Source organism: Diabrotica virgifera, chromosome 9, assembly GCF_917563875.1.
Source record: "Diabrotica virgifera virgifera chromosome 9, PGI_DIABVI_V3a".
Taxonomy (NCBI): Eukaryota; Metazoa; Arthropoda; class Insecta; order Coleoptera; family Chrysomelidae; genus Diabrotica; species Diabrotica virgifera.
Window position 1 is genome coordinate 204039932 of NC_065451.1, and position 12820 is coordinate 204052751.

A 12820-nucleotide genomic window follows, 5' to 3' on the forward strand; every position below is an offset into this window, starting at 1 on the left:
ACAAAAAATTATGCGTTATGTGTTTTTCTGGAGTCTCTAGATATGGGAAAAATGGTAAAATGAGTAGATTTTAATAATGCAATACAAGATTTTTACAGAGACACATGAACTTGTAAGTGGTGAGGTTACCACGAAATCCGCATTTTGGGTTTACCCACCGGTAAAAAATACGGGATCTCTGTAGTTAAGGGTTAAAAGAATTATTCTGTAATACATACCTTCAGAGCCAAGGCTTTTGGCAACATTTTCCATACAAGTTTCTACAGCTCTCAGGATCTCCCTGGGATCTTGCTCGGACCATCCTTCTTGGGGCACAGCTGTTGTAATGTCTACAGTGTGTTTGGCTATTTCTTTCGTATGTTCAGTCCGAAACACACAAAACTGCACTGTTCTGGTACCCGCATCTATCACTCCAATCAAATTCTGTTCTAGGTCCTCGTCTTGAGACATTTTTCAGTGAAAACAATCTAAATTTTGTGTAGATTCTGGGGTTTAGTATGAACACTGTTTGCGGCAAACGTGAGTTAGATACAACTACAACTTATCACATATCCACATTATCTGATTATCTGTACTTATGAGAATGCACCGTAACTATCAGAACATTATTAGAATAAATAATCTTTAATCAGTTATCAATTGTGTAACCAAAACACCTGCATTACTTACTTGCCAAGTATGAAATACATTGAAAATGTTTTCGACTTATGCTGAGGTGTCTACGTCTACACAACTACGAAATGAAACTAAGTGAGTAAAAATAAAAATGGACTAAGCTTTGTGTTACAGTATGATAATGATAATCATAAAAATAAGGAAATTCCAAAATTCAAAGTTCAAGTTCAAATATATACAATGTTTGTAAGTGACATATGCATATGATATGAACTTTCATATTGTCAAATTTGGTAGTGTCTATGCACTGACTGGGCGGAGTTGAAGCATATACAATCATTTAAATTGAGGGGCTCATATGCTAAGGGGTACAAGTGACAAAATATTGAAAATGAGTTAAATAAAATAATACTAGATAGTGGTAAGATTTAGTGCCAAAGAGATACAGTTGAATTAGACTACTGGTGGCGATATATCGCAAGTTCTAGTCAGGGCCTATTTTACCACTAGGCCCGTGAGGCACCTGCCTCGGGCCCGCATTTCATTGGGGCCCGGAAAGATCTCAAAAAACAAAAAAAAATTTTAATGCAATAACAAAATACATTTTCAAAATTCTTTCATTTTACGAACAGAAAATGATAAATTAACAGGGGATTGGCCAAAACATTTAAATCTGGAATTCCAACAATATTTTATAAATAATCGTTCGAATCAATATACACACAACGGCAAAATTAAAGGAACACCTAAAAAATGGGATATGTTTCATGTCTAGATTTTCTTAAACCTGTTGTCCGTTGAGTGTTTTTTTTTTAGTATAGCCATAGCCTTATTATTTAAGAATATTTCTATAATAATATTGTTGCTAGACAGGTAAATGTCATTTTATACCAGGTGTAATAATCATACTGTGTTTTTTCCTTAAAGTTTGGAACACCCTGTGGAATATTCTAGCATAAGTATATAAAATATTGAAATTAAAACTCAATTGAAGTCTTAGGCTTTCTTAACATTTTCTTTTCTGATTCATTTGCTTATGTTGGATAATAAAAAAGTTAGGTATTAACAACTAGCCATGTTCTTCATCAATACAGGGTGTTTCTAAATAAGTGCGACAAACTTTCAGGGGTAATTCTGCATGAAAAAATAATGACCGTTTGCTTTATAAACATATGTCCGCAAAATGCTTTGTTTCCGAGATACGGGATGTTGAATTTTTTCTTATAAACTGATATAATATTGATATAATAAAAAATTGATATAATGATTTATACCCGTATGCACGCCAATGGTGAATATACCTACAATTCTCAATAACGTCAAAAAATGTGCAATAACTAGGTACCTCTTAAAACCTACCAAATTTCAACTACATACCTATCTCAACCGGTTTTAGAGCAATAAATAAATCATCAGTTTATAAGAAATAATTCAACATTCCGTATCTCGGAAACGAAGCATTTGCGGACATAATATGTTTATAAAAGGAATGATCATTATTTTTTCATGCAGAATTACTCCTTAAAGTCTGTCGCACTTGTTTAGAAACACCCTGTATTGATGAAGAACATGGCTAGTTGTTAACGTACCTAACTTTTTTATTATCCAACATAAGTAAATGAACCGAACAATAAAATGGTGAGAAAGCCTAAGACTACAATTATTGAGTTTTAATTTCAATATTTTATATACATATGCTAGAATATTCCACAGGGTGTTCCGAACTTTAAGGAAAAAACACAGTGTGATTGTTACACCCGGTATAAAATGACATTTATTTACTTGTCTAGCCGCAATATTATTACACCGATATTCTTAGATAATAGGGCTATTGGGACCGTGCAAGTTCGGCAAAGCGACCCCTATTTCTACGCTCTATACTAAAATTCGCCCTTTTAATTATGTTGGCCAATTATATTAGTCCTGGTTACTGGATAATTGTCAAGGCCATAGTCCAAAAAAATAATAAGAAGAAAAAATAAGATTCAGGTTATGTTATGAAAACGTCAACAATTGTATGTAGTAAATAAAATTAGTTATTAAAAAGGCAGTACTGCAAGCAAAATAAAATTAATTTAATTTACCTTTATATAATAATTGCATATCATATCAATATTGTGGAGCAATATATAATTTTTCTGCTTCATTGACAGAAGGTATGAAATATACGTCAATTTGACAATTTCAATTGACAATATGAATTATTTAAGATAGTTGCAATATCTCTCCGCGACTCGCGCAGGGTCGTTTCTCGTTTCCCCTTCCAAGTACTTGCACACCTCGAATACAATATTAAAACGATCACTCAAATCGGACAACCGGTTTAGGAAGTTCGAGACATCAAACATGTCCCATTTTTTAGGTGTTCCTTTAATTTTGCCGGTGTGTGTATGTATTAATTAAATTAGTGGATGTTTTACACAACTGGATAATAACATATTGATTATAGACACGGATCCGTGTCTATAATCAATGATAATAATAAAACCAGCCATTTGCAAAGTGCGATTTTTTATAAAATGAAAGCTAATGCGGAAAAAATTCTTCGTGAGTAGTTAGTGTACAGTCCTAAATATAGCCGTGTTTATTGTTACGTTTGTAAACTGATTTCCACGAAAATTATTGTTCTACTAACTTTTGATGGGTATCATGACTGGAAAAATATCAATAGGACAGTTATTCAACCTGATCGATCTCCTGAACATATTGCATCAATTGGTACGTTAGTCCAGAGAAGTAGTACGGCAGTACAAATTATAACATTAATGGAAAAAAGTTATTTAGAAGAAAAGGATTTTTTGGAGAAACCTTCTTCAAAGAATACTAGCAAGTAGCATGCAGAATGATGCATGCTGCCAACGTATGCTTCAGATGGTAAGGTTTATTTGACCTTACCATGATCAAATCTCTGTAATCTGTTATGTATATTTTTTGTGTAAAGGCCGCGTCTCACCATCAAATAATTTGATCAAACAGTTTGAGCAAACCTGACGTACTTGAGGAAGTACGTCAAAGTGACGTCACAATTACAGTTTTTTTGAAATTCTAAAAATCTGTGCTCCCACTATCAGTCTAGTTTGATCAAATTTTTTGTACTGAGTTGTCTAAAGGCCGCGTCCCACGATCAAATAATTTGATCAAACTGGTTTGAGCAAACTGAAAGTGACAGTTAGTGACGTCACATCCTGTGTGTTCATTGTGGATAATAATGAAAAATTTTAATTTTAAATAAAGTACAAACAAGTTAGACAACTCAATACAAAAAATTTGATCAAACTAGACTGATAGTGAGAGCACAGATTTTTAGAATTTCAAAAAAACTGCAATTGTGACGTCACTTTGACGTACTTCCTCAAGTACGTCAAGTTTGCTCAAACTGTTTGATCAAATTATTTGATGGTGAGACGCGGCCTTAACTTGTTTGTACTTTATTTAAAATTAAAATTTTTCATTATTATCCACAATGAACACTCAGGATGTGACGTCACTAACTGTCACTTTCAGTTTGCTCAAACCAGTTTGATCAAATTATTTGATGGTGGGACGCGGTCTTGAGAGTCCTTTGTGCCCGTATTTGCTGTTTTCGATGTTCCAACCACAACCGACAACACCTTTAGACAATTTTTTTCCAAAAGTGAGACAAAGTATATTGACCATAACTCTGAAGATGGCTTTATATGCCGAAAGCGCTCGGCTAGGATTTATATATTTTACATACCTCAAAAGTACGCTTCTCCCTGTCTTTCAGTAGTCAAAAGTGTGTATAAAAACTATTTCATTCTTTACATTTAACTATATTTCTATTAAATAATTAATTAATTTAAAAAGATTACTTATTGTTAAATCATATTTCGGGGCCCGAAAATTGGGTAGTGCCTCGGGCCTAGTTTGAAGTAAAATAGGCTCTGGTTCTAGTTTGACTACTTACAAAATATTCGAAGAGTTGGTGGCAAACCGGTGTAACTACTTGTACCCTTTGCCTGTAAGGTGTTGGATATTATTTTTAGTGAATCATTTAGCATCTTTGTAAATCGTGCTCTTAAAAAACTGTCCAAAATGAGTGAAATAATAACACAAAATATACCAAGTAAGTAATAACGTTCTGACTAATTTCTGAATGTACCTAGTTATTTGGTTGATTTAGTTTTAATTTGGTTTATTTGGTACTATATACACAAATTGAAACTGTAGACCATACATTTTTAATATCTGATCATTCTTTCATGGAATGTGACCAAAACTTTGGAGTGATTGAAAAAGTAAAAAGAAAAACATCCTTTGTTTTTGTCCCCAGTAATTGGATGGATGTTGTAGCTAAATCCAGTAAAAATTTCTTGGTGAACAAAATGGATATAACTGATTTTAAAAGTATAGGTCCCCTAACCGAGATAATGAACGAGAAAGTAAAGGGCTTACGAGGAATGCAATGCTTCTATTTTGAAAAGCAGGCACCTCAACTTGCACATTGTTTTATAAGGACATTCTGTGAGAAGATTTTCCCTTTGCCACTGTTGATTTAAAAAAACTAAAAGGGTGGGACGATCTGCAGAAATTCCATCGGTCATCGAACTTTCGCCTCTCCGCCAAGGTCCCGTCAAAATAAAACTCCCAAAATACAAAAATTTGGTGCAACTTTTACCCTTCATACCTACCGCTCACCACGATTTTTACCGTAATTTAAACCACGATGAAGGTCGAAATCGCGAAACCTTTAATAAACCACAATAAGAAACAAATTCCCAAGAATTGGAAGAGGAAGAAAACATTGAACTGGAACTGGTCTCAGACTATGATGAATAAAAAATATCTTTTTTGTTTGAAGAATAAAATGTTTTTCTTTATGTTTGTTCTTTAAGAATAGAATTTTTTTTTGTTTGAAGAATAAAATATTTTTTATTTTTGTTCTTTAAGAATATAATGTTTTTTTTTTGTTTGGAGAATAAAATGTTTAATGAAATTTTTTCTTTTATTTTACTTTAATAAATTTGTAAAGTACTTAAGTGACAAAGTAAAACAAGTGCAAAATTTGCAGCAGACGGGTACAAGTGCAAACGTTTTTTCAACATTTCAAATATTTTGAATGAAAATAAATACTAAGTTTAAAAAAGCGTTTACAATTAGATATATATATATAATGTATAAATTTAATTCAGCATAAGGCCATAAGTGATTACTTCGCTGTAGAATTTCTTATATAAAATTAACTTTGACTTCGTTTTTCTCAGCTATACCATTTTATCACTTGTACCCCTTAGCGTCTGGGCCCCTCAATTATTAAAAAATATACTTATTGAATACAAATTAAATGTATGTAAAATTTTTCCTTTTCCTCTAGATTTTAGTATAGCAGTATTTTCTGATGCTCTTTCATGGATATTGTTCAAAAACAATTGTTTTTGAAAATAAAACTTCTCTCAATAAAACTTCTCTCAATACTTACATACATTCAAAACGAAACATTTCCATAGATATAATAGCAAGTAGATTAGGCCAGGTCCGAAAAATAGCGTAACACGGAGCAGTTCGGGTCGGTGGTCTATCTATCTCTCTCTACCGGCGCTTAGCTTTCTCTCTCTAGCATATGATGGCCGCTGCCTCTGTGTCCGTGTCGTTTCATTACTTCCACCTCTTGGTAGATACGCTCACATTCGTACGACAGTCAAAGATAGCTAGACCACCGTACTTGATATTCGCGTTACACCCCGATGCATTGAGTGGCATATCCCTAGCCTTGTCTATTGTTAACATGTCTCTGACAATTTCTCACGCAGTTAGAAAAATCGGCCATTGCAGTGAGAAATATTTTTTCTCACGGATTCTCCTACGGTTTTCCATACATATGATCGCCGTTTCCATGGTAACATGTACAATACAAACACAATGAATGTTGTCAAACAAAATGTGTTGAAGCAAAACTTAATACCAGGAATTACCTTTCAAAACTGTTCAAAAATAACTATTAATTATAATTTTAAATAAATAACGTATATAAATTTTAAGAATATTAAATACCTACATGTATATGTATTATCTTTCAATTTATGCATATAGTATACCTAAAAGCACCTAAATTTGTATTTTATTTTGAAGTTTGAGCTCTTGATAAAACCCCATCCATAGAAAAAGTACAGTACAACGTATTAGAAAATGACATATTTCTCCCTCGCTTGATTTGCGGCACTCGCCTCGTGCCAACAAACTTCTGCGCTCGTGAGAAATATATCTTTTTTGTCACTTGTTGTACAATATACTATTCTTTATTTAAATACTTTAATTTTTTATCTATCCTATCCCATTGATTTTGTGTGCTCATAAAATGCCTACTCTTGCATATAGCTCCTCATTTTCGTCATTGCACTTACTGACTTCGGACAGACAGTGTTTTGTTGTGTCGCTTATTCCGCAGTCCACACAGCTACAAGCTCCAAGGTATGCACTACACCCACTCCTCTAGGATCAGAGTCCTTGTCCATGCAGCACTCCGCTCGTTTATACCCACTCTTCCTTCCATTTTGTGATCGTTTCTGTCCTTTCTTTTGTCTTCTCTTGATTCCTCTTTCCGTATGTTTTGGTTCTCTTTTACCTGCAGGTGTATTGGTGATACTTTCGTTCTATAGGCGCATCCGAACCTTAATTGAGATTTTCTTTGAGCCTTCTCTAAAATTGGAAATTTGTTTGTACTTTACGTTGTTACTTGATGCCACACATACCGGTCTCGCATACAGAATTGTGGAGTGTACCAGTTTCATCAGAATCGTTATTTTTTCCGTACCTGGGCCTCCTATATTTGGTACAATTATTGCCAATGCATTTGCTCTCTGTTCGGCCTTGTTTGAAGCATATTTAACATGTTCGTCAAATATCTGCTTAGGTACTGTCCAGCATAATTCTTAAAGTATCTAACCTTTTTGACCGGCATTTTTCGAAGACCTTGCCCATTGTGTTCAATAGGCAGATTGGTATAAAAGCTCCCGGTTCATAAGTTATTTCCCGGGTTTAGGAATTAATAAGAGGTTTTCCATGCTTCTGGGAATTTTTGCTTTCTCGTGAGGTCTTTCTTGCGGTTGCTTTTTCCCCTATGATTATTTTTACTGAAGAAATTAAAACTCAGTATCATGATAAAGACGTAAGAAATAATGACGACTTTACTAATAATAATAATACTGTTAACAAAAATAGTTATAAATGTAAAACTTTGATTTTAACATTCACCATTTTTTCTCCATATAATATGTTTCCACAAATAAATTTATTCATACAATGTTAAGGACTACGAATAGTCACTTCCAAAGTTAAATAACCCATAATCGTCAGTTGTCACGTTGGCATTGGTGGGAGTGTCTGAGGTGCTTTAATCTAAACCAATCAAAATCCACTACATCTGCACCCTGCACCTGCACAAGTACACACCTTCGGAATCAATGATCTGATTGGTTAACATCCTCAATGACATTTACGTTTATAGACGTCAATCTCAGTTATCTGTAACCTCACTTTTTAAAAAAAATGATAACACATGGAAGATTGCGAACCCTGTAAACGCAGAGAAATGTCTTCAGGACATGGCAATCAAGAACTTACAGATCCTGTGGAGGAAATGCTGAAAAAGACCGGTTGTATTAATCTGCATTATAAAGTACAGGTACATATTTTCTAAAAGTAAATACAACTGCCTCTAAAAACCGTCTATATTTCCCATAATCTGATCCTTCTCCTCAAAAGTCCACTGCTGAACATAGGCCTCTTCATCGTGCTTCCAACCCTGTCTATTTTGCGCTGCACTCATCCAGTTTTTATTTAGTTTACTTAAATCGTCAGTCCATCATGTAGTTAGTCGACTGACTCTTCTCCATTCTAATAACCACTTTGTCCATCACCCATCTGTCATTCTAGCAATGTGTCCTGCCCATCTCCATTTTAGACTGGCCATCCTTTCGATGATGTCAGTCACCTTGGTTCTTTTTCTGATCTCTTTGTTTTTTATTTTGTCTCCTAGATTTATTCCCATGGAATGCTCCATCCTTCTCTGTGACTCTCAGTTTGGTAGCCGAGGCTTTTGTGATTTTCTGCTCAGTATGCCCATATAGCACACAACGTCCAATGGACGTCCATATAACGTACATTTAAAATCCAAATGCCCATGGACCAAAACTGGACGTACTATGTACGTCCATTACGCGACGTCCATTGGACGTTTGATTTCGACGTACATTGGACATCCATTTGTGGTCCATGGAGATTTTACACAAAACGCTACTATTATTATGAGTAATTATATTATAGCTTCTTGTTTTAATCAAAGCAATATTATTAGTAGAATACAAGAAGCTTCTAATAAAAGTAGTCACATTTTTTCATCATCGAATTAAAACACTGAACCATTAAAATTATTTTAATTAAACCTATATAATATTAGATGATGATAAAACGATGGTAAACTTTTTCAGAATAACGGAGCTACATCGCGCATCGGTAATTATAGAACTTACAATAATTAGACACTACCAATTTAAATCTTAAATGTGCATTTTGTAACTGTTAAATTTCGCGCCAAACTAAATGAGAATCTTCTTGACAACGATGTCGCTCTTCACGCTATCGGTCGTAAATGGTGTATTAGGCAGGTACTTCTAGGGGATTATCACTGTTAATTGTTGTGGAATACTGAAGGAGGATTTATTTATGATAATTCACAGAATGGCAAACACGCTTGCAATATACAACCGTACTGACTCTAAGTTCTAAGAAATAATAATGAAATAATGTTTGGAAAGAACAGAACAGAAATAAACCTCTTGAATGTGCATGCTGGATGGGGCGCCATTATCTGAATTTTGTCTTTATTAAGTTATTACCAAAGAATACTCCATCCGTTGGATGGAGTATTCTTTGTTATTACATACATAATAATCCTGTGATATCTTTGTGTTTGCTGTTTATCGTGCAAGTGCAGTCGTGCATTAATGAAGTTCCTATAATAAAGAGAAATAAAAAAGGTATTTTGTGTAATATTTTAAAGTATAAATTTTCTAGAGAACTATTTCCTATACCTAAAGGCTTTTTGCTATGTATGTATTCAAAAAATTATGGACACTAGATTGCTTTCTGAAAAGTGCCCTACAAAAATGACTATAAGACGTACATTGAATGTACATCAGATGTACATTGAATGTACATAAGATGTACACTGAAAGCTTCAACAACGTACACTGTACGTTTGTAGCGGACGTTCTATGGATGTCCAATTTTGTGAACTCTGGACATTCGTTGGACGTGCATCGGATGTCCATTGTACCTTAGCGGTACGTCCATTGGACGTTCCAATGTACACAGATGTACGTCCATTGGATGTCCATAAAGCGTACTTGTGCTATCTGGGTGTTAATACTGGGAGGACACATTGATGAAATACTTTTCTCTGCAGGCAACTAAGCAGCTGACTTTTAAAAAGTTTCTCTATTTTTTATAAGCTGCCCACCCAAGAATGATTCTTCTCTTTAGTTTATGGGCCTGACTATCCCTTGAAATCATAATTTCATGTCCTAGGTGTTTATATTTATCAACAAGTTCCATTTCTGCCTGCCAATACTGATGTTTTAGTGGGATATCAAATTTGTTATTATTTTTGTGTTCGAGATGTTTATATTTAAACCTAAGTAGCCATAACGAGTTCCTGTACCATATCTCTTGCTATTCCTAGATCCTCAGCTATTATAACTAGGTAAGTATATCATCGGTGAAATATAAGTTGTTTAGATGTTCTCTGTGTGCCTATAATCTAGCCTGCATTCTTTAAGCACCTGTAGTATTTTGCTCAACTATGCCAAAGGCTTTATGAAAATCAATAAATATTGGCACTAGGGGTTTATTGTATTCCACTACTTTCTTGCTTAGGGTTTTTATGCTTTGTAGATGTTCATCAGTTTCATAACTTTTTAGGAATCCTGCCTGTTCTCTTGGCTGATAAGTCTCTAATTTTCTTTCCATTCTTTTAACACGTTGACAGACATAACATCTATAGACATCTAATTTCCATTGATGTAGCATATACATTTGAAACACTGTCCGTCAGCGTGTTAACTATTATACTTATCTTTCTAATGTGATCCATTATTGATGTCAATTATCTCCTTTAATTCAAATTAAAAAGCAAATTGATCAAAAATAAACAAAAATTATGATTTTAATTTTAGGACTGCATATCAGAAACTAAAGATTGGAGGCAGTGTCAAAGTCAAGTAACCGAGTTCAGGAGGTGTATGCAAGAACATCAAGAATCAAAAATTAAAACTGGCTCCCAAAAAACCTAACATCATTATTTTGTGTTTTAGTTTTCTAAAAAGACTTGTTTTAAACATGTTTAAGTCCTTAATATCCAGTCTTCAACCTTCGAAAATGGTAATAATATTACGAACTGATATTAACATGGGAAGGGGCAAGCTAGCTTCCCAGGCAGCTCATGCAGCTGTATTACTGTATCAGTCATCAATAGAAAGTAACAATCTGCATTTAAAATCGTGGTTAGCAACAGGACAACCTAAGATAGTTTTAAAAGTAGAGACGAACTGTGAAGAGGTGCTTAAAGATACCTACAACAAAGCAAAGAATTTGAACTTAAACACTTGCTTGGTTAGAGATGCAGGGAGAACTCAAGTGGATGTAGCGTGCTTAACTGCTGTTGGTATAGGACCCAATAAAAAATCGGATATTGATGAAATTACAAGTAGTTTTAAATTATTGTGAATATGTATATAGTAAAGTTGTTAATATTGTTTTTGTTTTGTTTATAATATATCTTATAACATGGGATATGGTCAAAACTTCAAAGAAACAAAAATGGTGATTTTAACATAGGTAAGCAATATACTTCAGAGGGCTGTAGGAATTTTATTCCACAAACATTATTTCCATGGCAAAAGAAAAAATCTATGAAACAAACTTACGTGCATAGAAATCGGCCTACTTAAAAATTTGGTCATTTTTGATGTCTCATATTTCCTAAATCTGTTGGCCGATTTAAGTGATTTTTTCAACATGTTATAGCCTGATTCTTTAACAATACAACTGTAATAATATTGTTGCTAAACACGAAAATTTTCATTGTATACCGGGTGTACCAATCAAACTGTGTTTTTTTCTCAAAGTTCGCATCACCCTGTGGAATATTCTAGCATTTATAAAATACTGAAATTAAAACCCAACTATAGCCTCAGGTTTTCTTAATATTTTGTTTTTGGATTCATTCGTTTATATTGGATAATAAAAAAGTTAGGTACTTTAACAACTAGACATGTTCTTCATCAATACACGATGTTTCTAAATAAGTGCGACAAACTTTAAGGGGTAATTCTGCATGAAAAAATAATGACAGTTGGCTTTATAAAAGTATGTCCTCAAATGTTTCGTTTTCGAGATACGGGATGTTGAATTTTGTCTTACAATCTGACGATTTATTTATTGCTTTAAAACCAGTTGAGATATGCAAATGAAATTTGGTAGGTTTTTATTGCGAATTTTTTGACATTTAATTAAGAATTTCATATTCACCATTAGCGTGCATTCGGGTAATATGATCGGTCATATTACACGTATGCGCGCTAATGGTGAATATTAAATTCTTAATTGTATGTCAAAAAATGAGCAATAACTACGTCTTAAAACCCACCAAATCATTGGCATAACTCAACTGGTTTTAAAGCAATAAAATAAATCGTCAGTTTGCAAGAAAAAATGCAACATCCCGTATCTCAGAAACGAAACATTTGCGGACATACGTTTATAAAGCCAACTGTCATTATTTTTTCATGGATAATTACCCCTTAAAGTTTGTCGCACTTATTTAGAAACACCGTGTATTGATGAAGAACATGTCTAGTTGTTAAAGTACCTAACTTTTTTATTATCCAACATAAACGAATGAATCAAACAACAGAATGTTAAGAAAACCTGAGGCTATAGTTGGGTTTTAATTTCAGTATTTTATAAATGCTAAAATATTCCACAGGGTGTTGCAAACTTTGAGAGAAAAACAGTTTGATTCGTACACGCGGTATACAATGAAAATTTACCTGTTTAGCAACAATATTATTACAGTAGTATTGTTAAAGAATCAGGCTATAACATGTTTAAATAATCACTTAAATCGGCCAACAGGTTTAGGAAATATGAGACATCAAAAATGACCAAATTTTTAAGTGGGCCGATT

General features: G+C 33.7%; 2 protein-coding genes across 4 annotated transcripts in view; one reads left to right on the top strand and one right to left on the bottom strand.

The window, feature by feature from the left end:
* The window catches only part of LOC114329796 (glycerol kinase), a 62035-nt gene extending 61379 nt beyond the window's left edge, over nt 1-656 (bottom strand). The window contains exon 1 of the mRNA XM_028279014.2: nt 219-656. Within this exon, the coding sequence (XP_028134815.1) occupies nt 219-450 (232 nt within the window). The 5' untranslated portion in view covers nt 451-656. The remainder of the gene's footprint in view (nt 1-218) is intronic.
* Nucleotides 643-11389, top strand: LOC114329798 (probable peptidyl-tRNA hydrolase 2). 3 transcript variants are annotated; one of them, XM_028279017.2, is made up of 2 exons: nt 643-750; nt 10809-11389. In XM_028279017.2, exon 2 carries the CDS (start codon nt 10972-10974, stop codon nt 11356-11358), a length of 387 nt encoding a protein of 128 aa, XP_028134818.1. In that variant the 5' UTR covers nt 643-750; nt 10809-10971; the 3' UTR covers nt 11359-11389. The 3 variants fall into 3 exon arrangements, with proteins under 3 accessions (XP_028134818.1, XP_028134817.2, XP_050518437.1); XM_028279016.2 differs by lacking the exon at nt 643-750 and adding an exon at nt 8044-8257; XM_050662480.1 differs by lacking the exon at nt 643-750 and adding an exon at nt 8109-8257.
* Nucleotides 11390-12820: the final 1431 nt, after the last annotated feature.

What these genes read in the sequence shown, in the direction of transcription:
- LOC114329798 (XM_028279017.2), top strand. Translation starts at nt 10,972, where the DNA reads ATGTTTAAGTCCTTAATATCCAGTCTTCAACCTTCGAAAATGGTAATA.